This window comes from Dendrobium catenatum, unplaced genomic scaffold, assembly GCF_001605985.2.
Source record: "Dendrobium catenatum unplaced genomic scaffold, ASM160598v2 fragScaff_scaffold_142, whole genome shotgun sequence".
NCBI lineage: Eukaryota > Viridiplantae > Streptophyta > Magnoliopsida > Asparagales > Orchidaceae > Dendrobium > Dendrobium catenatum.
This window is the reverse complement of record NW_021318604.1, coordinates 412,357-438,396: the sequence shown is the minus strand read 5'-3', so window position 1 is coordinate 438,396 and position 26,040 is coordinate 412,357. Positions and strand designations below refer to the sequence as shown.

General features: G+C 37.0%; 3 protein-coding genes across 4 annotated transcripts in view; 2 read left to right on the top strand and 1 right to left on the bottom strand.

Annotated features, from left to right (window-relative positions):
* The window catches only part of LOC110103978 (probable acyl-CoA dehydrogenase IBR3), a 37,047-nt gene extending 24,536 nt beyond the window's left edge, over positions 1–12,511 (top strand). The window contains exons 12-16 of the mRNA XM_020832890.2: positions 10,314–10,398; positions 10,491–10,700; positions 10,792–10,944; positions 11,897–12,001; positions 12,073–12,511. Of these exons, the coding sequence (XP_020688549.1) occupies positions 10,314–10,398; positions 10,491–10,700; positions 10,792–10,944; positions 11,897–12,001; positions 12,073–12,264 (745 nt within the window). The 3' untranslated portion in view covers positions 12,265–12,511. The remainder of the gene's footprint in view (positions 1–10,313; positions 10,399–10,490; positions 10,701–10,791; positions 10,945–11,896; positions 12,002–12,072) is intronic.
* Positions 12,512–13,893: 1,382 nt separating this feature from the next.
* On the top strand, positions 13,894–16,889 carry LOC110103979 (protein EFFECTOR OF TRANSCRIPTION 2-like). Its single transcript, XM_020832891.2, has 3 exons — positions 13,894–14,058; positions 15,099–15,470; positions 15,749–16,889. Exons 1-3 carry the CDS (start codon positions 13,990–13,992, stop codon positions 16,622–16,624), a joined length of 1,317 nt encoding a protein of 438 aa, XP_020688550.1. The 5' UTR covers positions 13,894–13,989; the 3' UTR covers positions 16,625–16,889.
* Positions 16,622–20,207, bottom strand: LOC110103980 (protein trichome birefringence-like 10). 2 transcript variants are annotated; one of them, XM_028700800.1, is made up of 4 exons: positions 19,580–20,207; positions 17,922–18,311; positions 17,676–17,834; positions 16,622–17,605 (listed from the first exon to the last, which is right to left on the bottom strand). In XM_028700800.1, exons 1-4 carry the CDS (start codon positions 19,957–19,959, stop codon positions 17,230–17,232), a joined length of 1,305 nt encoding a protein of 434 aa, XP_028556633.1. In that variant the 5' UTR covers positions 19,960–20,207; the 3' UTR covers positions 16,622–17,229. The 2 variants fall into 2 exon arrangements, with proteins under 2 accessions (XP_028556633.1, XP_020688551.1); XM_020832892.2 differs by having other exon boundaries at positions 19,604–20,207.
* Between the last annotated feature and the right edge of the window lie 5,833 nt (positions 20,208–26,040).

Below are 26,040 nucleotides of genomic sequence, written 5' to 3'. Positions count from 1 at the left end.
AGCTTACGGGCTCTAGCCATAACCGTAATTTAGTGGCGCTGTTTGGTGGCAAACCACCTAATTTAGAGGGCCTTGGTCATAACCGTTTACCTGTGGTGCTGTTTGGCGGCAAAACTGCAGGTTAGATGACACGTGCCACATCCTTGTTGGCAAGAGGCTGTTTGAGAATGAATCCTAGTGATATTCTCGACCAGACACTAGCTCTTTATGAGCTGAGTGTATTTTCAGATTTGTCTACCTCGACAAACTGTTGCAAAGGATGTATGAATTTTAATTTAAAAGTTTTGGTGATTGATTTCGATTTTAAATATTTTGAATTTGAAATTTCTTTGAATTTTGAGTTTTGAATTTTGCAGGTATTTGGGAAGTTTTTGAATGTGTAGAGTATTTGGAATTAACCTCTTTGGTTGAGATCTATGTTCAACACGGCCATCATTAGGGTAATTATGGAGAATCACATTTTATTACTGAACCCTGTCGACTCTGTTAGTTGCTGACAAAGGATCGAATTCAAGTCAGTTGTATGCTTTTATACTTTTGTTGATGAATTTTCCTTATTAAGGGCCTTGGAGGCCTAACATAAACTATAAAACAAATATTCCGGTCGACGCTGCGACTGCATATTTGTTTAATGATTCGAGCTGTGTCGACTCCTATATACCCACATAGAAGGATCGGGCTCGAACTTGGGTTTATTGTCTAACCCGCGCAACATCCCCAGACGTCACGTGTGTGCCCATAACACGCTCGTCGGGGCCCATGTAAGTGTTTGGTGGCATTTTTGGATATATAACGGGTCTTTTATGTCAGCTCATAGAAGCTGTTGTTTTTTTTGTAGCCCTTATGTATTTGCATGTAGATGATATGCTGAGTGCACGATATGTCTATTGTAACAGCTCATAGGCATCTACTCTCATTGCATGTCGCACATCTTTACTAGTAGAACATTATATTAGATACAAAAAGGTTTTTTTACAACAACTTGTAGGAGCTTGTATTTGGTGCACGTTATCCATCTTTGTAGCAGTGGATCGTTGTATTTGTCAACCACTGAGTGGCGATTTATTATAGGGGTGTTGTAACATCCACACCCTATTGATCATCACCTGCCTATATACATTACTGTGCATATGACACATCTTCCATCATTGCTAACAGGCACTAATATCCACCACGACCTTCTATCTCTTATCTTCTAGCATTGGATATGAGCAATGATATTATATGATTGATGAAGTACATGATTTAAATACGAGTTTTAAGAGATATTTGTATATCATTCAATCACAACCATAATTATGTGAGGGTCCTCTATCGTTCAAAATTTCAGCAACCTTCCAACGTATCCTCCTTATGGGAAGAAATTATTACATGCAGAGTCGAAACGGGGAGAACCGTACGAATTTGTTAAGTATTTGTTGAGTATTTTGTAAGTATTTGTTGATTTATTGTGTATTTTCTGAGTGTTTGCTGAGTATTTATACTTAGAAAATCTGGATAGTTCTACTCAGAAAATATGGACGGTTCTACCCGTATGGACTCCATACGTCATAATTTCTCCCCCGTGAGGGGACGTTAGGAGGCATTTGCCTTTCAAATTCGCCCGATTAGATTAAAAATTCGACGATCGAGGGCTTTGAGAAGATGATTGGTCTCAGTATAGGTGTGGGCTCCGAAAATTCGACCCCGGCCTCCGTGCGCTTTTCTTTTTTATTCGGCGAGGGAGTTTTAACTGAATAAGTTCCGAGGTAAATTTTGGAAGGCAGATGGGTTTGTAGATAAGACACTACCCAGAGATTTCGCCCTCATTTTGTGAGGACTTTATGTTCTGAGTTCTGGTTTCCTATAGGCACAAGCCCCTATAGTTAATTACCCCTCCCGATCACGAGAGAGAACTTTCGATTAAGGCTAATCGTTAATCAAATACGTATAAAGAATACGTGTTATCTGGCATATAGTAGCAGCATAGGGTTTGGAAATTGGAAATTGGGTTTGGATTTGGTTATTTGGGAAGTTTGGATATTTGAAAAGATTTAATATTTAAAATAGAAATTTCACCATCCTTTACTTAAAGCGGATGGTGGGGGAATGGATGATGGGCCCGATCAAGATCCCATGGTTCCGTCGTCCCGGGCCATCGTGGTCCCTGGTCTACTTAGTCAGAGGAGGTAGTCGACCCAACTTGATAGAAGGATCCTTGTCGGCAGCCATGGGTTGCTTCGTTCAAGGGTACCTCATAGACCGGGGGTGAATATTTGTCTAAGGGGACAAATTTGAATCCACCTTAGCTAACAGAGGGCTTTGTGCCGTATCGATCATATCCTATTGATTCATATCTCAAGGATTTGATGCCAATAAGGAGCGTATTGGCGCTGGCCATAACTGGTATTTCGTGGTGCCATTTGGCGGCAAAATCACTCGGTTCAGAGGGCCCCAGGTCATAACCGTTTATCCTGCGGTGCCATTTGATGGCAAACTGCCGGTTAGAGGACACATACCACGTCCTTATTGGCAGGAGACTTTTTGAGAATGGATCATAGTAATATTTTATACTAGGCATTTAGCTCTTTTGTGAGCTGAGGTAAATTTTGATTTGTCCACCTCGGCAAACTGTTGCGGAGGGTGGATGGATTTTGCTTTAAGCGTTTGATGATTGGATTTCAAATTTTAAATATCTTTGGGATTTTGGAATTTTTGTGGAGTTTTATATTTTTTGATTTTTATGGATATTTTAGGTGGAGTTTGAAAGTGTTTGGAATAGACCCCTTTGGTTGAGATCTTCAATTAACACGGCCATCATCGGGGTGTTTGGGGGCATTTACATTTGTAGTTTGAACCTTGTCAACTATGTCTGGATGTCGATAGAGGATCGGGTTTCATAAATTTTATGCCTTTGTTAGTGAATTCTTATTATTATAGGCTTTGAAGGCCTAATATCAATTTATTAAAACAAATATTCTGGTCGTCACGGCCACATATTTGTTTGTTGGTTTGAACCTTGTTGACTCCTATTGATCTATATAGAAGGATCGGGTTCGAACTTGAATTCACTTGTCAACCCGCGCAGCATCCCTAGACGTCGTCACATGTGTACCAATAACACGCTCGCTGAGGCCCATGCGGGTTTGGGGGTATTTTATAATTAAACCCTGTCGACTCCTTTTTTCTACTTAGAAGGATCGGGTTCAAATTTAATAACCCGCGCAGCATCCCTAGACATCACGTGTGTACCAATAACACGCTCGTCGGGGCCCTTGCGGGTTGAGATTGTATTTATCCCTTTTAGTGTACCTATGTGTATACAAATTACAGTGCACGTGCAGTGATATTTTGAAAGTACTTGTAGACGCCTTCTATCCGCTTGCAAGAAGTTGCGGATCCGATGGCATGACGTAGCAGCTTCTGGATAGAATTGTTCGCTGCTTCGTACAGGTAGACTGTCGTGCACTACTCGTTGCTTTCTGCAGGTGGATCGTAGTGCACTAACTAATTTTCTGCCTTTGCCAGTAGATGTTGATGTCTACTGTAGTTTCCTTGCACCATTTTATAGATGGCATATTAGTTATATAATAGGTTTCCTACAGCGGCCCGTAGGAACTTATATTTGTCACCTTCTTCTTGCATTTTGTTGTGGACTTGGGTCCTTTCAGTACATCCGCTACTGCCTTGCTTGTAGGATTCATATGAATGTTGCACATCATATGCCATCATTTGTAGGTGATATGTGTGCTAAAGAACTTTGCTTCTTTAACTGTGATCAAATTATATATCTCCTTTGTTTTTTATTGCTTGCAAGATTTGGATGATGGAGAGTTGTATTTATCGTACCTCTATTTGTTGAAGATCGATGCATTCAACTATCATTACATAGTTCCTGACTATAAGGGTATCGTAGCATCTACTGTCTGTTACTGATTAACACTTGCAGACTTATTATGTATATGAAATATTATTTGTCGTCATTGCAATCATTTCAAATCACTAGTTGCATGATCCTTAATATTATTCATGAATAGTTCACTACACACATTATAGATCCTTTGTTGATCAATGTATTTGCTTGCAATTGAGGTTATTTGTTTGTAGATATTATCATGATCATATTTGTATTGGCAACAAATAGGTCATCCCTTTTGTGATCTTCTCATCTTGCTTGTAGATAACCTATGTCTGTAAACTCTTTATCTTCAAGAATGGTTTATAGCATGTATGATAAACTTGATGTTGTATAGTCCGAGTTCATGCCCACTATAGTCTCAAATCAAGTCTTCTTTTATAATTCGTAGGCATTTATTATTGTATTCATTTGTAAGCTAGCTCCGTATCCATAGGAGACTGTTGTATGTATCTATAAGCAAGTGCAGTCCTTTGACTATTTGTGGGACACTATGTTTTTTTTTTTTTGCATGTGACATTTTGATGTCATTGAGAATTTGTATGTCGGCTTGTGTTGGTTATAGGAGAGCAATCATCAAACATTTCTTCTTTGCACCACCACTCTCTTTCTTTACATATGCATATAGGAGATATTATCATTTGCGTGTGATTGATCAAACATTGTGACTTGCCATTGAATTGCATTTGGAATGACAGTTCCATTCACATCTTGTTCAATAGAATCCATTGTTGCTCTTCTATTAGTGTTCATTTGAATATATGTCAAACCACATGATATCTTGAATTTGACTAACTCAAGGCCCCAAGTCCAAATTGAGTTCAATTCATGTTTATTTCAAGTCCAAAGCTTGTAAAGTTCAAGCATGAGTCCATCTTGAGCTTATGCCCATAACACTTGGTTCATTTGTTTCTTTGTTCTTATCACTTGATTTTTAAATCAAATGCAAGTTTAAGTTCATTTGATGCTTAAATCAAGTTTGTGTCCTTTGCAGTTTGTTCAAGTCCGAGCTCAAGTTCTATATCCACAAATTTTAGTTCAATGTCAAAGTTCATTGTCTTCTGAAGTCTTTGCAGATTCGTTCAAGTTCTTGCTTGAGTCCAATTCAATTTCATTTGAAGTTCAAGTTCAAGTGCTGTCAAATTGGTTTAAGTTCTGAGTACAATTCCAAGTTGTCAACTTGTATCTTTTATTTAAGCTTGAATCCAAGTTTTCATTCAAGTCCTCATGATTTTAATTAAGCTTGGATTTGTTTTAGATTTGAGCTTTATTGCATTAAAGTCCAGAAGTCCAAGTCCACCATTGTTCTTTTGAGTTCAAATGAGGTCCAAGTGTAGCATTGCGTTTACCCAAAATTTCGGCAGCCTCCCGGTGTCTCCCCCGTTTAGGGGCAAACTACGGGAAACTGGGCCTTTCCCACCACGCTAAGAAAAGCGTGTATGGTAGGTGCCCTCTTTCGAGGACACCGCGGCCGTGTAATCTTTGATCCCCCACCATGCTAAGAAAAGCGTGTATGGGTATTTTGAAAATATTTTGCAAGAAAATATTTTTTTTTTGAAAATATTTTGCAAGAAAAGAACAGTTATTTCCCCGCAAGAGAGTACTTATGGGTATCCCCGCTTCGTCTTACGCATCGCACCGGGTTCCCATCCCACCACGCTAAGAAAAGCGTGTATAGGCGAGGAAATCCGTGACGATACGAACTTCGAAGAAGGGATTAGGTGATTACCCGCTTCGTCGCAAGCGTCGGGACGCACGTCCTTCCACCACGCTAATAAAAGCGTGTATAGGTGGTCGTTTTGTCTCGACGAATGCGTTGAAACAGGTTCTTGGAATTTTAGGGTTTAGAAAGGTCATACCTTGGCGGCCGACAGCGTGTGGATCGAGGCAAGAGAGAAGCATTTTTTTATAAATCAATTTTAATTAATTATAATTAATCACTCTTAAAATTAATTAGCTGTAATTAACAAAAGTTAGTTTTAATTAGTAATACTAATAAGAATCCCTCCCCTCCATCTCTCTGTTTGCTGGATTCGGCTGAAGGAGCGCGTCTAAGGGAGAAAGTTACCTGCCCAGCTAGCGAGCTCCTGTTCTTGCTTTAGATCAAAATGTCGGAACTTCCGATCCACACAGGAAGGGAAGTGTCGTCGAAGGAGCGAAACCCAGCAGCCGTGAGGGGATCGGGACGACAGAGCTTGGAGGCTCGGTGGAGGTAGGTTCTCTCTCTCTCTCTCTCTCTCTCTCTCGGCTTGTGCAAGGACCGGCACAGGGCTTGGAGGAGGAAGAGGCAGCGACGGGCTTGAGGAGGAAGAGGTCGTGTGTGGAGCGAAGTCGGAGAGCTTTCGTGTTTGTGGAGTGCTGTCCCGAAGGCTTCCTTCGTTCGGTATTTAACAATGAGAACGGGGCAGCGATCGAGAGCTTCATACGGGAATCCCGCGAGGAGACGTTAATGGCGCCGAACTACAGTCCTTTTATGGGATTTCTGGCAATATTCGTGAATCCACCGATTTCCCTTTCTTTCTCCTTTGGTTTCTTTTACAGAGGTCAACAATAGGTCTTTAGATCTTCAAATAGAGGTACTTGTTAATTAAAAAAATGCACTTTTTTCCTTTTCCTTGAAAATTTGGTAGCGCCTCCTAAAGTTCCCTCGCAAAGGGAGTGAGGGAGGGAGGGCACTTGACCTTTCAATTCGCCTGACCAAATATGATTTAATGGTTGAGAGCTTTGGGATACTGATTAGTTTTGGTTATGGGTGTGAGTCAAGTGTGAGACGGCTCAAGCTCGACTCTATAATTATCTTGTGAGCCAAGCTCGATGAGCTAACGAACCAAGCTTGAGCTAGTCCCGACTCGACTCGGTAGCTTATGAGATAGCTCGTTTAAAAATATTAATATAAAATATACTTAAAATATATTAAAATTCAAAATTTTAAGTACAAAATTATTGAAAATATTCGAAAATTATATGTCAATTTCTTATATTAAGTGTTTATTTATTATTTTTCTTATAATATCTCTATTTTTCTATCATTTTATTATAATAATTGCTTAAATCATAATTATTTTCCCTCATTCATATTAAATTAGCCGACTCAAACTCGTTGAATAATGCTCGAGCTCGAGTTTGAGCTCGATTAATTAATCAAGTAAGCTCAAGTCAGGGGTGAATCGAGCTCGGCTCGACTCGACTCATCTCGTTTATACCCCTAGTCCCTGTATAGGTCTTCATGTTAAGATAGTTTATTATTTATTTATTGAAAGCGCTACATATAATTTTTTGAAAATTTGACAGTCTCTCGGTGTTCCCTCCTTGCAAAGGGAAGTTGGGAAAGCACTTGCCCTTTCAAATCTGCCCAGCTGGATAGGATTCAATGACCTAGGACTTCGGGACATTGATTGGTCCCAACAAGAATCTTTGACGATCCCTGTTGCGATACCTATACAGACACACACACACACACAAGCTTGCCATGCACGCATCACACAACACACTCACTAGAAGGAGTCGGAGACTAGGTCGCTTGCGGATCATGATTGGGTAGTCGAGTTGGAAGCTGCTTGGCAACTGAGTCGGATCGGAGTGGGCTGGTGAGTGTGGGTGGACGGGTCGACTGATTGAGTCAATTGGGGTAGGGTTGGAAGTTGGAGCGTGTGGATTTCGATGGGCCGGTTGGTGGGTTTGGTTGTGCGGATTGATGCATAAGGGAGAGAAATTGGGATGGAAGAGGGAGTTTGGGAGGTTTGCTCATGTGTGTTAATGAAGGATCGGGCAAAATGCTACATGTTGAATTGTTGGATTGGTCGGGTCAATCATATGGCGGGAGTTGGTGGATTGGGATCAGAACGAACATGGGATGGACAAGGAGTGCGGAGAAGGGAGTTCAAATAGGAGTAGAGCAGGTTCCTTCTGCGTGTCTCTGAGTTCAAATCAGAGAGGGCGTGTGGGCTAGGGTGGTTTTGTTCCGTGAGTGGTTGAGTGGGAAATTTGAGTCGAATTTGTCTCGACGTCGATCGACTGAGTTGATCGAGCGCGATCGAGCCTAGTCGGGCTCGATCGGGGTCGGGTCGGTGCGAAAATATTCGTCAACAGTGGGTGGTTGGAGGTCTATGAGTAACAACAACAGTTTTTCGAAGGTGATAAATTTGAAAGTAATCTCAGCTCATAGAGAGCAGATGTCTAGTCGAGTTTATCATTTTGATTCATTCTCAAACGATTTATCACTGGTAAAGACGTAACACGTGCCCTCTAATAAATGGTTTTGTTGTCATATGGTATCATTGACGAATAGTTACGATTGAGGCCCTCTAATCGAATAGTTTATTTGTGGAATGATACCATTAAATTATGATCATGATTAAAACTTGTATAATCCTCAATGGCTAAAAATCTTTTGAATAATGAATTACATGGTGGCATGGTGCTTCCAATGGGAACTTACACTAAACTCAGCCCCCGCAAAATTGGACCGTTCCCTGTTCTTAGAAAAATCAATGACAATGCCTATGTCATTGACCTGCCAGCTGAAATACACACTTCATCTACCTTCAACGTGTCCGATATCCATTCCTATCATCCCCCTGATGACGCCAATACTATATTAACCTCGCCGGAGACGAGTTCCTCTGAAGAAGGGGAGAACTGATGGGACCATAAACCGCTACAGGCTCTCAGCCACACTGGCTGTTTTACTCTTGGCACACAATAATGTTACACACACACCCACTACCTAGTTACTGCTTTATTTCCCTTCTTTTCCCTAAGTTCGTTATTGGCAGAAGTAGTGGCTGCTATATAAGTATTTTTACAGCTCACTACAGGGAATACAAGAAATATACTTCTACCCAAAATTACTGTTCTATTGCCTGTTCTTCCTTCATTTTCTTGCAGGTCCTTCGCTCGGTGATCGGCGGAACCAGACTTTCTCCTCGCGGGTAACGGGTGAGTCCGTCAGATCTTTTAGTCAGATTGGGTCAACTATCTCTTTTAACAAGTAGAGTAGGGATCACGACAACTTGGGATGATGAAACTATATGATCTTGATTGGGTTCATCATCATTCCTTCAATCATCTGCTTTAAATATATAATTGTAAATTTTTAATCCCAATACCAAATTTGTTGCTATTATACGTTAGGTATTTAACGCCTCTCCAATGACTAGCTTTAATTGGAAGTTCTCTCTCGTCACTGGGAGGAGTAATTAACCATAGGGGTTTAAGCCTATAAAAAATTGTAAACTAGATCATAAAGTCCTAATGAAATAAGAGTGAAATCTCTGCATAATATCTTATCTTATATCTAATATGTCTTATAAAAATTTGATCAGAAATATATCCTAAAACTCTTCTAGCAAGATACTAGGGCATGAATTTTTGGCACCCACAATTCATGATATACATATGATTTGTGAAGGATAAGGTTGTGGGAAAAATTTCAAGAGTTTGTAACAAGGGCATGGCGTGAGATCAAAAGATTTGATGGAAAGAGAGTTAGGCCATCTTCTATTAAGGCATCAAAATCAAAATACACATTAATTCGTGAACTTTGACTTTAATATAATTAATGAGAGTGAAGACTTGGTGGACTTTTGATCCTTTAATTTCATGAGTTGAGGAATAACTAGGGAGGTAAGGAGAAATGAGTGATGAGATAAATGAATTGCTTAAAGGGGGAAGGGGTGATCGTAAAAAGAGAGAAAGAAAGAACATGAAGCCTTGGAGAATAGGAGGAACTTTGATATCAATCGATCTAGAGCATGACACCAAAAAATGAAGCCTTTGATGGGCTTTATTTGTTGAGAAGCAAAGAGTAAAATGTAGAGGAAAATTTGGTGAGTCAAACAGAACGAAGAGATTGAGAAGAGATAAATGAATGCCTCAAGTAAGCGAGGCAAGGGTAAAAAATTAGAAAAATATAATCTCATGACTAGAAAAAAGTGGGAGGATTTCATCTCTAGAGATTATGTCAATGAAATGTCATATTCATAATCGACCATCTTCAATTATATCCTAGGGCCTACTATTTATGCAGATATGAATACTGTTATTAGACAATCTAATCCTAATAACAATGAAAACATGATTAGCATGTCTATCATCACAAGTGATCAATAATCCTAACATATAACAAAATATTAAATCGGGACAATGACTTCAATTTGACATTAAATTTAACTGAAAATTTTAGCATAAACATAGATTCAGGGCTGATAATTGACGTAGAAGTCTCCATTACAAGTATTTGGGATTAGTTTGATGGTGTTGACTGAATTATAGATTCACTCAGTAATTTTGTTAGAAGCTCTGCCATTATTGGTGTTTTCTTTGTTCATGAAGTGGGATCTTGTTCCATCATAAATTGGCATAACAACATGAGCATCCTCATGTATTTACCTTTTTCAGTTTCTTATTTTTATTTCAGACGTGGAGATTCATACATCATAAATGGAAGGAAGTGGTGGACAAGTGGAGCAATGGACCCGAGATGCAAACTTTTGATAGTGATGGTTAGTAAAGCTTCTGTCACAGCAAATATTCATGTGCATATCCCTTGCATTGATCTAGTTTTGACTAAAAATTTTATGCAAACCATCTTCAGGGGAAAACAGACTTCACTGCTGCCAAGCATGAGCAGCAATCAATGATTTTAGTAGACATCGACACCCCTGGAGTTCGTGTAGAGAGACCATTGATGGTATTTGGTTTTGATGATGCTCCTCATGGGCATGCAGAAGTATCTTTTGAGAATGTAGAGGTGCCAGTTGAGAATATCCTGTTAGGAGAAGGTAGAGGATTCGAGATAGCTCAGGTACAGAAAATCATCTTCTTTCTGACATTTTGTTGAGCTGCATCAAACAGAGCCTTTTTCTTCTTCTTACATTGATATTTTCATTTTGCAGGGTAGGCTTGGTCCTGGTAGGTTACATCACTGCATGAGACTAATAGGCGCTGCAGAACGAGGCATGCAGCTGATGGTGGAAAGAGCTCTTAAAAGGAGAGCATTTGGAAAAAGAATTGCTGAACATGGTTCATTTTTGTCCGATCTTGCCAAGGTAGTTTAAAATTTTTGCAAGGCTCAGCAAAATAAGGTTGATGTGTTTCTTTTTTTTTTATATTTTCTTGTTTTCATTAATTTATTTCAATTATGTTCTCATCGTCATATAGAATGCATCTTTTGATCTGTGTTAGATCCAAATATATTTTTGGGAAGCACCAATGCTTTATTAGCAAACATAAAACTAGCCTAATATAGGAAGAGAGAAATTCTGAGAATTTCACTAGTTCTCTATAAGAGAATAAAGTTAAAATGTGATATAAATCACAATCAAAATGCCTCAGGCTTATTCTCTGACTGTTAATTTATAGTTTAATTTGATCAACACTAGTAAAATGACATAAAATATATCGAATTCTTTCTACTTGATATTTGTCTTTGTACTTAGATAATTCTTGATGAGTTTGTCTTTGTACTTAGATAATTCTTGATGAGTTCACAAGTTGAGTTTGATATTTTGAGTAACTGGAGAATGCCATACCGAGTTCTCTTGGCGAGTTTAATAGTGAGCTCTCTTGGCTAGCTTATTCTAAATGGGCGATTAGCTTTAGATGATTTGATGCTTTAGTTGCCAACTTTTATAGGCTACTATATTCTTCTATTATGGCGACTTAGGCTTCGTTTGGGACGGCTTTTATAATGCTTTCTAAAACGGAGTTTTAATAAATTTTTTTTTTTTAATTTTGTACTAAAACTCCGTTTTAGAAAGCAATATAAAAGCCGTCCCAAACAAAACCTTAGTTTAGTGGCGAGTTGATCTTAACGACTTTAATAGGATGTTCCTTTTGGTGACTTAAATAGTGAATTGGTTCGAACGTCTAATTACTTACTGAACTTAATTTCATGATTGCAGCATAACTTGATGAACTTGACCTAGATGGCATTGGATGTACACTTTTTTTTTCTTTTATTGCTAACAATTGTAATTTGCTTTCTTCAATATGGTGCAGTGCAGGATAGAACTAGAACAGACAAGACTCCTGGTTCTTGAAGCTGCTGATCAACTTGATAGATATGGGAACAAGAAAGCTAGGGGAATACTTGCCATGGCCAAGGTAACATTATGAATTTTTTGTTTTCTATTATGACAGACTTGGAAATTATGTAAAAACTACTACTGGTGCAGGTTGCAGCTCCAAACATGGCTCTCAGAGTACTTGACATGGCCATGCAAGTTCATGGAGCTGCTGGATTGTCCTCTGATACTGTTCTTTCTCATTTGTGGGCTACTGCAAGAACCCTAAGGATTGCTGATGGCCCTGATGAAGTTCATCTGGGAACAATAGCCAAGCTGGAAATTCAAAGAGCTAAGTTATAGGAATTTCACATGTCAAAGAAGTTCTTTCAATGGAGTTATTCCTATTCATCTGGAAATAAATGACATCTCAATGAGTTTTGTTTTAATAAAAAATATTACTAGATCAAGAGATCTTTATGTGCGCTTACTGTTACTGAGAGATTGCTGAGTGCCACTTCAACAATATGCGCATCTCGTTTGAAACCTGAAGAACTCTTATTCTGTCTGTACTATTTTATTTTTTTTACTGTTTGCTCATCGGCTGTAATTGGTTCCTTCAAGCAAAATACAGGTGCGAGCGAGTTAAAGCATAGAATAAAAATTAAAATTGTACTGTAAATTATTTAATTTAAAAAAAGTTTCGTTGAAAGGAGAACTACGGCGGTTGAAGACATTAGTGCTTCCGTTTAGTGCTTCCGTGTGAGTCGCTCAACCTGCCCGATGCAAAAAAAAAAAAAAAGAAACTTATTAATTAAGGGTATACTTTTTAAAATGTATAAATTTGATTATTATATTATTTAAAATACATTAAATCTTTAATAATTAGGTGAAGAAAAGTATTTGAAATGAATTTTTATATTAATTAAAATAGAAGTCCTCAATTAAATGATATATTATGTTGTAGGTAAATACTAAAAAATGTGTACAAATGGTCCAATAACACTAGTTATAATTCAAACATATTATGACTGATACATTATAGTGCAATAACAATAGAATTGAATGTGCATCGTTTGCTTTATAACCTATAATTACAAACGATAAATGCATTCAAATCTAAATTATATATATGTGAAGTTCCACCACATACAAATCAAATAGTAGAATGTGCTGGGAATAGTATGTTTGAGGAGCACCCTTTTTCAAAAAGTTTTTTTTTTTTTTTTGACATTAGGTTTAGGAGTGTAAATATTTGACATGACCCAAAAATATGATTTAAAAACTCTATGTTATGGTCAACCTATTTCACAAACAGTTTGAATTCTAGGATTCAACTCGTTTGAAAAAACAGTTCGTGCCCAGGTCAACCTACTAACCCGAACTTGACTCGAATTAACCTGCACAGGCGTACATCAGTTCACTTTTCCTCTTCTCCCACATTTTAGTTCGGAGGTTCCGCTTGCAAGCCCTAACCGACTAACCCGTCCCACCCGCGTGAGTCTGCAAGTCCAACCCAACCATCTCTTGGGATAAGACACTGCAAACGACTGCGGGCTAGGGTTTGCTTTTCCTCTTCTCTTGTAGTCCCCGCTCACTAACCCATGACTGTTCGACAACTTCTTCACCTCCTTCGATGATTCTCCCACATTTTAGTTTGACGTTTGGAAGTCACGACAGCTCGATGTTCTTTAGTTGGATCGAAAGTAACGACGACGCCGATTGGAAGGAGGGAGCTAGTTGCGAACGTAAGGCGTTTCGTGTCGGGACGGGTCAACCCGAAAACCTAATGTGTCGGGTCGTGTTTTCCAGTGACAGGTCAATGTTAGTTTTAACCCAAATCCAATCCACAACCTGATTTTGACAAGCCTAATTTATATGTTAAATTCAGAGACATGTTATATACATAAGACTTAAATTCAAGATAATCAAAATTTTCAATTAACATACCAACATGAGCTTCATAAACAGTATTTGTGAATATAAGTTAGAGAGTTATTACTAACATGAGAGAGAGAGAGAGAGAGACTTGGAAACGGCGAACCCTCGAGGGCGACCGATACTGTGAGCAGCTACGAAGCTCATAAGATGCAGTGTAGATTGAAGCGGGAGGATTGCAAGCACACAAAGCACGATTTACTTTTCTCCAAATGGGAGGTTTGATATTCTTTTCGTCTCCTATTCATCCCGGCTATTTCTCACCCTTTCTTCTTTTCATAGTTGGGAGGACATTTGGGGTTGCTATTTACTTTAAAATTTAGTGTTATTTCTCGAAGATCCTTTTTACTCTTGTAATTCTATCTTAAAAATGATATCAAGAAGGAATTACTTTCATCTAGGTCAACTGAATCGGAGTTGTTTGGTATCATATTTTAGCTGCGATTTAACTTAAATTCCCACAAACAGATTGTTTATTACTTCAAATCTTACTTTTTGGATAGATCTCGTTGGTTAAATTCAGGATTTGTTGTCTTACCATGTAAAGAATTTAAAGGATTCAAGAATTTCTCCTCTCACAACTCTTAAATCCTGCAAAAAGTAGCCAAATAGTTTATTACGATTTAACAAGATTTAAAAATTTTCATGCGAAATAATTTTCAAGTTTAAATCCTCTCAAAATTTACGAAATATGGATTTATAGGATCTATCTACTAAATCCTATTTCTAGCCAAACAGCTCCTAGAAGTCCAATCAATGGCAACCAATATTAGGGCTGTGGAAGAGGAATGGCTATGGAATGGAAGGCTTAGCAATTAATTGACTAATGGGGTTTCTAACTACTTGATTGACGTTAGGTGTTGCTTCGCTGTAAGCTCTAGCTAAAATAATGGAACCTGACGCTTTCGATCGGTCATACATCGCAACCATAACTTTTTAATTCATATCTTAGATAACTGGTAGCAATAATATGATGTAAGAACATACATAAATGTATGATTTGTAAGTTTACTTAGTTCTTGTACGTTTACTGCCTGTGCTTCAAAGAGATGAACGGCTCACAAATATTTCATGCTAAACATATTTGGTTTCACATTATCAATTAAAGATTTCAATTTATTCCTAAGTTCCAAAATAACATAATCCTTCGTATTGCATAAATAGCAGCTTATGATGCATTCATATATGCAAATTTGGATTTTGTTTCACTGCTCTTTTCCGCAACGGCTATAATATTAGCTAAGGTGATTTGTTAGCAGATTCTCATTGGACCAAATGATTGGGAAGGCCATGCTTCTGGTAAGGAAGGAGTTGAAAGATATAGGATTCATAATCTTCCAACAGCCTCGTCATGTCCTGGTCTTTATGAACTCGGTGTAGCTTCCATTCCGACCAATGAAGGCCACAGACTGCGGAAACATGATTGGGAGAATGTTATAGTTGGGTACCTTGGGCAAGCTGATAATGTTAGAACAAGACTCCAAGAATATGGCCGTTCAGGATCTCATTTGGACCATGGCAATCTTATCACTAGCTGCAAAAATTATGAAAGCTCTACTACCCAAGAAGGAATTGGACTATTCAAAGACATCTTCTCAAAAGGCTACTCCATCATGTTTAGATGGGCTCCAGTAAGTCTATTCTAAGCACCTAATATGTGACTTATTATCAGTTTTGAGTTGTGGAATATGGCAATGAAATAACTAAAAACTTTGAACTTCAGATTTCAGTTTTACAGTTTTACAGTTCTGACACTGTTACTCCAAGAATTTGCTCTTCCTTTGTTTATAATCCCTCCGATGGAAAACCACTTTTAAAAAATTCATCATTGGCAGATCTTATTTTGGTTGGGTGAATGTAGCTGCCCCGTGAGTTTTGACTTATTAGGGATGCTATCTTATTTTGACAGATAAAAAGCAAGAGGGAAGCTGAGAAGACGGAGATTGAGATTCTCCGTGTCTTTGATTATGCATGGAACAGAAAAGGAAATGGTTTGTGCCGGCATGCTGATTTAGTTGCAAGGTTAATCCATGATTCAGCGAGTCCAGTTCAAAGTCCTATGAGAAGACTAATGCAGTGGAAACAGGAAGCGTTCAGTAAGAGGGTAGGCATCAACATTGATGAAAAGTTGCCACTCTATGAAGAGTTAGCACCACTGCGTGGTCTCAAAGGCTATTTACTTCCTCGAATCGTCAAGTTTTCCTCTTCCCAGCTCCAATTCCTTCCACAAGATGTCAACTCTCTAAATGGTCAAATTATCTGTGGAGTAGCCATTGGTCGGGGCTCTATTTGCACAAATCAGCCAATACCAGGGAGGAAAAGATGTGCTGAGCACAAAGGAAAGAAAATCACTGGCAGTGGTTCAGCTTCAGGGAGAATGACTTCTTCCAATGAAATTCTTCTAGAAAATGGAACAAAGGGATGCGACTTGAACCAACGAGTCACTTTACCTCTTTTAGGTGAAATTTGTTCTCCATTTCTGCAACACCAGTCACCGTTGGCCCAAGAAAAGTTTCACTATGACAAAGAAGAGACTGGTGTTTGTGGAGTGGTCTATTGTGATGGTTCTGTGTGTAAGAGAAAGCCAGTATTAGGGAGGAAGAGATGTGAACAGCATAAAGGGATGAGAGTACATGCAGCCATGCCGTCTGCTGATAAAGTATTTAACTCTAAACAATTGAACAACATATGCGGAGTGATCAATGGTAATGGCCATGCCTGTACTAGGCTGCCGGTTTCTGGAAGGAAGAGGTGTGAGGAGCACAAAGGAAGGAGGCTTGTGTAAGCTGTAAACATAATTGTTTCGGGAGAAGAATAAAGCTTCCCAGTTTGTAGTGCTATTTCAATCCCAGCCTCCAGCAAGGAAGAGATGTGCAGTTTGAATAGTTTTTGGGGTAGAGTCCGCTTGTAACTTCCAACACTTTCCAGGTTTTCTGATTGCTATTTAGGTTGTTGTATTTGCTAAATTTGATGTAACATTATTTCGTATTGGTCCATGCAACAATTTCTCTGGAAATGCTTGAATAAAATAAGGTAATAATCTTTCTTCAGATCGAATTAACTCTGCCACAAAATCACTGTTTTCTAATAGTGAAAGGAACTTGTGCCAAAACCGGCGTGTTGAAAAAGTTAAAAAGTTCTCATATTCTCGCAACTTGGAGAAATTTGTTTGACGATCTGTATAGTTTCTTCTTTCTCAATCAATGACCACCATTTTCTATGTACAAATCTCGTCACCCACAAAAAACATTATCCCTGTCATGAAGTAAAATAGACAAATGGCAACTAGCTTCCTTATCGCTGAAACACATTCGATGATGACTGCAGCAACTATCCTCATAAATAGCCGAACCTGAATTATCAGGCCTTGCAACGAAGAGTTCACTGTGTCTATGACGAAGGCAATGGACTTCGATGGATGGATCGAAGACTCTCCTCTCTTCTGAGAAGCATTGCATACAAAATTTCATTCCATGCATCTGGAACTCCAGGCAAACACCAGTGGCTGCAGTCCTCTTTACTAGCAGTTTTGAGTCTTGCAGGGCTGACGTGATACAGTGATTGATGACCATCCTTCCTTAAAGCTGTCATGTAAGTAATGTTTAACAGCTCAAAAGCTTTAAGTGAGGCACCAGAAGAATTATCCGAGCTTAAGCTTGTGAACGGTTCAAGGAAAGGAAGCCATGAGTTCGACGACACCTGATCATGGTTAGATTCAGGGAGTATTTCTTGATGGCATGTTCCTCCATTCTTCCAGTCACCATTTCTACAAAAGTGAGATGATAGTGAGAGCATTCTCAATCAGATATGGAAATAGAAATCAATTGATTAAGAACCTGAAGTGCGCAGGAGAATATGTGCGGAAGAAGACATGAGTCTTGCTCGTATTAACTTCTTTCTGAATCCATTTATACAATGACTTCACTGATCTCCGATATGCAGTTTCTACACTCATATCCATCTTGACCTCAGAACCTTCTTGGAAAAAAATCCCCCTGGAAGGAAAATATGAATTTCCTTGATGTTTTTCAATATGCAGGGTTTAACCACAAAAACAAAGTAAGAAAAATCCACACAATTACCCTCTAAGAGTCTTGTCATGATTCCACCAGTGTCCAGCATTCAAAACCAGCACATCTGCATCACTCCATTTGGAGGAGAATTGGTCCATAACATCCAGTTTGATTGTGCTCTTTATCTGTTTTGACAGACGTCGAGGAGGGCTCCCAAGGCGAACCAAGAAAGGTGATCTGTAGTACTCCAAAGTGCAGTTGTAGTCTTTGAACTTGAACACCAAGAAGCCTTTATGCTTAGTAATTGGACTTCCATTAACTTCATAGATTGAGCTCTTGTTAGCTATCACCGAAGAAAACATGCAGAAGAGGGACTCCCATTGGTTTCTTCCAATGGAATCCCCTGCAAAAACTACCCTCCTATTCCTTAGCCTCTCAAGCATCTTCTTTGCATCAAAACTTGAAGAAAAAAAGAAGAGTAAAATGGTTTTATCAGACTTGCTTCAAGGAATCAGTAGGGTAACACAAGGAATTGTACGTGCCACTGAAAGGAATCCTTAATGTAGCTACATTTACCATGATGTTGAGCACAGTATAGCTACATCTTATTGTTTCGTATTTCACAGTCAATCTCTCAGCAAAGGAGACCATTTGTATCCTAAATTTTGTTGTTTCAGAATGGTTTAAAGTTCTGGAGAAAATCAAGAGAAAAGCTGGAGCTGTGCGATGGAAGATTATGATTTGTTTGGTATTATTTTTTTAATAATTTTACTCTCCAAATTACTATCATATTTCTATTTGACTATAATTTTCTTGTTACACTGACACATTTTAGATTACCTTGGATATATTGTTCAGAGTGATGGTGAAATAGATAGGAATATTATCAGCAGAATTCAAGTTGGATAGTTGAAGTGGAGGAATGCATCGAGCTTGTTGTGTGATAGAAAAGTCCCCCTCAAACTTAAGGGAAAATTCTATGAGATGGTGGTGAGACCTGTAATGTTTTATAGTGTCCATTGGAAGAAAAGATTAGAGAGACTCGCTTGAAATGGTTTGATCACATAAAACGACAGCCTTTCGATGACCCGGTTAGGAAAATAGAGGTATTAGATTTGACTTATGTTAAGAAAGGTAGAGATAGACTTAAAAAAAGTTGATTAGAAAATATTAGATTTAAACAATAATTTGACTTTTGACAGAACACAATGGAGAAAAAGGATTCATGTATCCGACCGCATGTAATGAGACAAAGGCTTGATGATGTTGTTGTGCTGAGAAATAATTTTTACAATCAGACCTCCTCAAGTATGATACTTATAAAAGGATTATGGTCTAAATAAATATTTTTTTTATAATATCCATATCACTTTGTCATAAATTTAATTTTCATATGACAATTTGCAACTATTTTTATAGACAACCCAAATAGACCCTACATCTACTTCAAAAAATATGCCAAAAATGACAAATATCTGCATTTTTAGCTTGGTATAGCAGTACACATAAATTAAACCAAAATAGAATGATACCCTTTACATTCAAATCTCACCCTTTCACCTTATTCAAGCTTTCAACCAAAGTTTGCCCTTTAACAGTAATAATGTGCTAAAGTCCAAACAAGCTCATTCGCCTCCTCACTCTTTAGCCATCAGAAAGCAACAATAACAAAGTTAATGGAGTTCAGAAAACAACAGTAGAGTTCAGGACGAAGGAAAAAATACAACCTCTGGAAAAAGAAAAAGTCGAACCTTGGAAGATTACATCGTTTAGGCTTCCATCGCCACTTAGCATAGAACCTGTCGGGCCTCCCGTTCTCTGTGCATCGGAAACCCTCGTCCAAAAAAGGACAGTCTTTTGACTGATAAAGCGGGTAGCTTTCGTCCCAAATCCACTCTCCATCAAAGAAATCACATTCATCCCGGCCTCTTCCTCCAGTCTCAAACCGCTCCTGCACCGGCAAACTCCCAAGTCCGCCACGACGTGCTCCGGCGACGAGGGAAACTCGGTCGATAAACACGGCATGGTAGTTGAAACAACGGGGTATTAAGATGAAGAGGAAGAAGGCCACGGATGCGAAGATGAAGAGACACAGCGCTCGTCCCATGTAGTATTTCTCCTGTCTAGTTACTTCCTTCAAGTATTGTCTCCATTAATCCTCCAACCTTCTAATCAGTAACAATCTGAGGAATTTGAAGTGGGCAAATAAATCGAAGATTTTTCTCCCCCAATAGCAGCAAAGGGACTGAATCAGGGGTGGAGGGCTAGCCACTAAGACTGCGAGGTAATCAAGGATAGGGAAAACAAGCAGTAATGAGGAAAGAATCTCTCTCTTTCGCTCTCTCTCGTCGCTCTCTTGTTTTCTTCCTGTTTCTTGTTGAGATCGCCGGAAAAATGTCAACCGATAGTGCTATGGAATACTAGGACCAGAAAGAGTAGAAATATTGGCACGTGGACTTGACTTTGGCGGGCAGCAACAAGCATTTTATTTCATTACTTTTTTTATTCAGAGCAGGCTTAATTTTATTATTTATAAAAAAAATAATTATATATGAGATAATATATCAAAATTATAACTCATTTCATAAATAAATATTAAAATATTAAGCTACAAACCCAAAAATTAATAAGCTCATAGAAGAAAAAAAAATCATAGCTTTCAAAAACTAAGACTCAAAATGAGCAAAAATCACTCAAAAATTAAAAATATCATCAAGAATGAATCTAAAGCATCCATTATTGTCAGTATTCCATCCAAAGAGAAGAAGAATCATATTCCATATTGACTTTTAAAAAAAAGTATATTTTCATATGAAATAGAAATAAAGGGATATAATCATTTCTTGCAAAAATAATTTTTAAAGGATAATATTGGATAAATAAAGAGATGCGTAGGGTAGAGAGATTCAGTGGGCCAATAACAGGATTGTCACAATAATAAAAAAAGCAATCACGACCGAGGCACAAATCAGCTCCTTAAGCATAACTACGATTAATATAAATATATGAATATCATAACCCAGATAATGCCCAAATAGTAGAAAAAATGAAACATTAAGTAGCATGCATCAAGAACTCTCTAAGGAAAATATAAAAATATTGCATGAAGATCAAAATATAGACGAAACAAACAAGCTAAAAGTGGAGCCCAAAAAAAAATTAAGAGTTAAGAGATGAAATGTTTAGTTTACTAAAATTTCTTTTATTTAGCATATTAGCATAGGAGCTATGAGTGGAATCACTGAAATGCTTAAAATTTCTCTCACACAAAGTATAATATAAAAAACAACAAATATATAGGCACTATAAGTACTTAGTAGTAGATTTTGCTTGAGGCATATCATCTATGAAGCATAATAGTTGAAGCATAGGTGGCCTTAACATAAAATCAAAACGCTAAGGCAATAAAATGTATATGGTATTAAAAGAATAATTACACTCAAAGAAATGATGATAAGAGGTTTCATCGTAAGTGTTGTAAAAAATGTAAATAGATTGAACATGAATAGTACACATGATTAAATTATCATCAATTTTAAGGCCTTCAGCAAATTATAAGGTATAGTTATTATGTCATGTGAGTTTATGCCATAAAATTGGAGTCTGATCCTCATAGAAATCTTATAAAAATGATTTGAATGGGGGGCAATTGAAATTTTTCCAACACAAAGCATTGCTAGAATCCTACATAATTAATATAAACGATAATATTTATGATTGTATGAGGAAGAGAGGAGGGTAGAATCCAACTATTATTTGAATGGAAACAAAATTAGTAAAGTTATGGGGATAGATGGGGAGGAGAAGTTGGGGCCAAAAACTTTATAAAGAAATTTCTCGTTTTACCTTGGGTCCCAAAGGAAGGAGAGGTTGGAGTTCCTAGAAATTTTGAAAGTGAAATGCATCTTGGACTTCATCACAGCCAAACATAAACTTTTCTAGAAGATGGAAGCTTTGGCAAGCATAGGTTTCCAACAACACAAATATTTAACCTTAATTTTTCTAGAAAATGGAAGCTTTGGCAAGCTTAGGTTTCCAACAAGACAAATATTTATCCTTACACCACAGTGGAAAAAGCCCATCAAAGTTAAGAGGCATCACAAAAAAGAGTAGCATTAACTATAGTTTTGGGTTCACATGTCAGTAATTCCCAGACACTCAATTTGCTTAGGCAAATAAGTGTTTTTTCAAGACATGAGATGTAGTTTTTAATTTGTCATGATGCCATGAAATAAGAATTTAGCACAAAGTTTATTTATGAATTTGTAACAACTTTTGGGAATGATAGCTCTTCTTCCAATAAGATATGTAGTTCCATATACAATTGATATATAATTAATTGAACTAGTGTTGACACTAACATAGCATAGCATACTAATATGGATCATTGATTGATAGTCCTTTTGCTAATTTTCAATATAGTTGATAGAAATCTTTTGGTTGTACTGATTATATTAGTTTTATTATTAAATAATATTAATTTTATAAATTTTTCATTACTTATATTGATAGATTATTGATTGTTGATTGATATGGGCTGAAATTGGAGCATACATATTAATTCTTTTGTCTTGCATTGAATTGAGTTGTAAGTTTTGATTATTTATTAAGTATGCTCATTGCGTGATTTTATATAATTTTAAGTAAATGTGAGGAGCCTGCAACATGAGATTAGACAATGATGCTAGGTTAGTTAAAATTTCAGCTCTTTAATTTATATGTATTCTTTTGTAGCCTGTAGTAGTTTGTATTTTTTTCTTTTAGACTTTTAAATAAGCTGTAAATATTGACTATAAAAATATAATTATATTTTCTAATATTTGTCATTGTTTTTATTTCTTGAATGCAATTAGTTAGTTATGGTTATCAATGAATCTAGTTGTTAAATAATTGAAAAAAATATTAGAATAATAAAGAAGATAAGAGATGTTATTCATCCACTTTAGATATCAAGGTATCACACTGTAGTTGGGCGACTAGAGTTAAAGGGAATATAATTGAATGATGGTGGTCCAAGGACTCTTAGTCGATAGATAATGGAGGTCAGAAGGATCATAATCAGGTGACAGAGGTTGAAAGGATCATAATTTGGTGATAGTGGTTAGAGGATTGTACTCAGTGGGTGACGGAGGTCGGAATGACCTTAGTCAAGTGATGGTGGTTCGAGGATCATAGTCCATCGACGATCGTCAAAAGGACAATATTCAAAGGGTGACCCAAGTCAGAAGGACCGTAATTAAGCAATGGTAGTTTAAAAAACTAGTGTAAAGTGACAGAGTGTAATAACCCAAAAGTGTAAAATAAATTTATTTTAAAATAGAGCTCTATGGTGTTAGGCTACTAACAATATTTATACATATTTCTATTATGGGATTGGGGGTATCATCAGAGATGGCTCTGGTAAGGTTTTAATTAGTTTTGCGGGGCCTTTTGATAGGAGCTATTATCTGGCTATTTTTGCTGCTATCCTTCATGGTTTAAATTGGTGTTTGGCCCTTGATATTGTTAATATTACTATTGAAACTGAGACTAATTTTCACATTCAGTGTTTATTTAATGATTTAAACTTGACTTGTCATCCAGAGGCCTTTTATACTATTAGAGACATTAGGATTTTGATGAATTCTATCAATGTTCACAATTCCTTTATTTATAAGGAGGCTAATGCTTGTGCTACCTGGTTGGCTTGTTTTGGTGCTGGTAAGGCTAAATTGATTGACATTGTTGGTAGAAATGCTCCTGCTGCTTTGAACGGCCTCATCAATTTGGATAAATGTTCTTTTCCTTATGTCAGAATGTAATTTTCTTGCGTCTCCTTCTCTGGAGTTGCTGTGGTGTTTTGATTTTCTGCTCCGTTTCCTCTCGTGGTGCTGTATTTTTTCTGGATTGGTTCATCGGATTAAGCTCTGTGGGGGTGTTTTGAACTTTGGCTTAGCTGGTGTTTTTGGGGTTCTATTGTTTTGTTGGATTATTTTTGCTAGTTTGCAGTTTAATTTTGAGTTGGATAATCTTCTTCTGGGTTGGATCATTGAGGATTATGTTAGTTGGTTGCGGGGGTTTCTTTTGAATTATGGCAATTGCTCCTGTGGGGATTACTGGTTGTGTTGTATTGGTGTTTACTGGCTCCTTTTCGTTCTGCTGGCTCTCGGTGTTTTCTGGAAGGGTTTGAGCAGTTTCTATTTCAGTCGCCATCGGACATTATCTCATCGGAGTATGTATGTTCTTCTGTGCTTTTATCCTTCTATTTTAAATTTTGTTTTGCAGGATCCTTTTTTTGCAGATTATAGTTCGCATCAGTTTTGGATCTTGGAGCAAGACCTGAGACTTTTTTTGGGTTACTTCCTTAATTTTTGGGTGTTCATTTTTGAACACCGTAGAATGTATCTAGAAAATTTTGTATTTTGGCTAGAAAATTTTGTATTTTGGCTTAGAAGGAAACTTGAGCTCTTAGGTTTTTTTATTTTTTTGGCTTGTAGCTCGGCAGAGCGTTAGTAGAGCTCGAGGTCCCTTTAAGGATATTGTAATTTTGCCATTTATATCAACGCGTAGGCCCACTGTGGGTTTCCCCTATATATATATATATATATTTCTATTATAATATCTCTGTCTCACCCCCACTGCCTCCCTCACTTGGTTGCTTGGTTAGGAAGAAATTGGAGGAGAAAAAGAAGAGAAATGAGAGATAAAGATCTTTGGGCCATATTTGCCTGTCGCTCCTGTTATGAATTTTATTCTATTCGTTATAAGTAATTATCTTCTTACTTATGTTTTTGATGATTTTGATTTCTACAAATTTATTTCTCATAAATCCGCCAAAAATATATTATATCTTGATTTTATAAGTTTTTATCGTATAACATTTGATATGTTATATATTTTATCATTCAGAATAATATGATATGATTTTATTACTTTTTTATCGGGTACATATGTGTATAAAAATTTTCATGTAAAATGAGTAGGGAAAAAGACAAATTGGAAATGAGTTGAGAAGTGTTATATTGTAATTTGTCATGATAAGACTACAAGAAAATATGTATTGAAATGATTAATAATTTGAGTTATGTCAGAATGTTTGCTACTAGTCTAAATTTGATATGATATACTGATTGATATCATATATATGATATGATTACCTTATATGATATCCTCAAGATTTATATGGTCCGCTGAAGGAAGCCAATGGATGGGAGTCATAAGGAGCTGAAGATTGATTGGATGTTATAAGGAGTCAGGACATTGATTCACATGATTTAAAGGAAGTTATAATGAGCACATTGATTGGTATTAATAAGGGGCAACTGATTTGGAGTTATAAGTGCAGGAACAAAATATCCTCTTATGAATATATGAATATTATTAATGATACTAATACTATACTAATATTAATATTGCAGACACTAATCACTATTATTGATTACTATTACTGATTATTAATTTTATTAATATAACTGACACTGAGAATACTTTACTGATGCCCAATACTATTATTGATATTGTGACTATAACTGACAAATTAATGTGAGCTGAATAGAAGATAAGATTGAATGGAATTGATTGAGTGACAATGATCGATTGACTAGTTAATTGATTAGAGTTTATGATGAAAGAATGAAACAAAACTGACTGAGATATGATATGTTATAGATTGATTATTAATACATATAACCAGTATAGATATATTGATGCATATTTTTATATATGATTTATAAAATATTATTCTCTTTTAACTTGCATTGATTTTAGTTGTAAGATTTTGATTACTTAATAGGCTGTGTTTATTATGTGATTTTAGATATTTATAAGAAATGGTAAGAATACTATAATATAAATCTCCAAAAAACATGCATAATTCTTTCCATTGTTCATAAGAAATTGGTAAGTTCTAGTTAAATGATTAAAATAAAAGGCAAATGTAATTCTTCTAATAAAAATCTCAGGGTGTGACACAAAGGTCGGAAGATTGTAGTTAGGTAACGGAGGTCGGGAGACTGTAGTTAGGTGAAAGTGGTCAGTAGACAAAAGTTGAGCATTGGCTGTTGGTAGTAGTCCGGTGGTTGCCCGGTGAAGGTCAAATAGAGGAGGTCTAACGATAACGGTCAGTCGATGATAGTTTCAATGGTGGTGGATGGGAAAAAGTTCAATGATGTTGGCTAGGAGGTTAGGTTGCAGCCAACCTTAATATGAA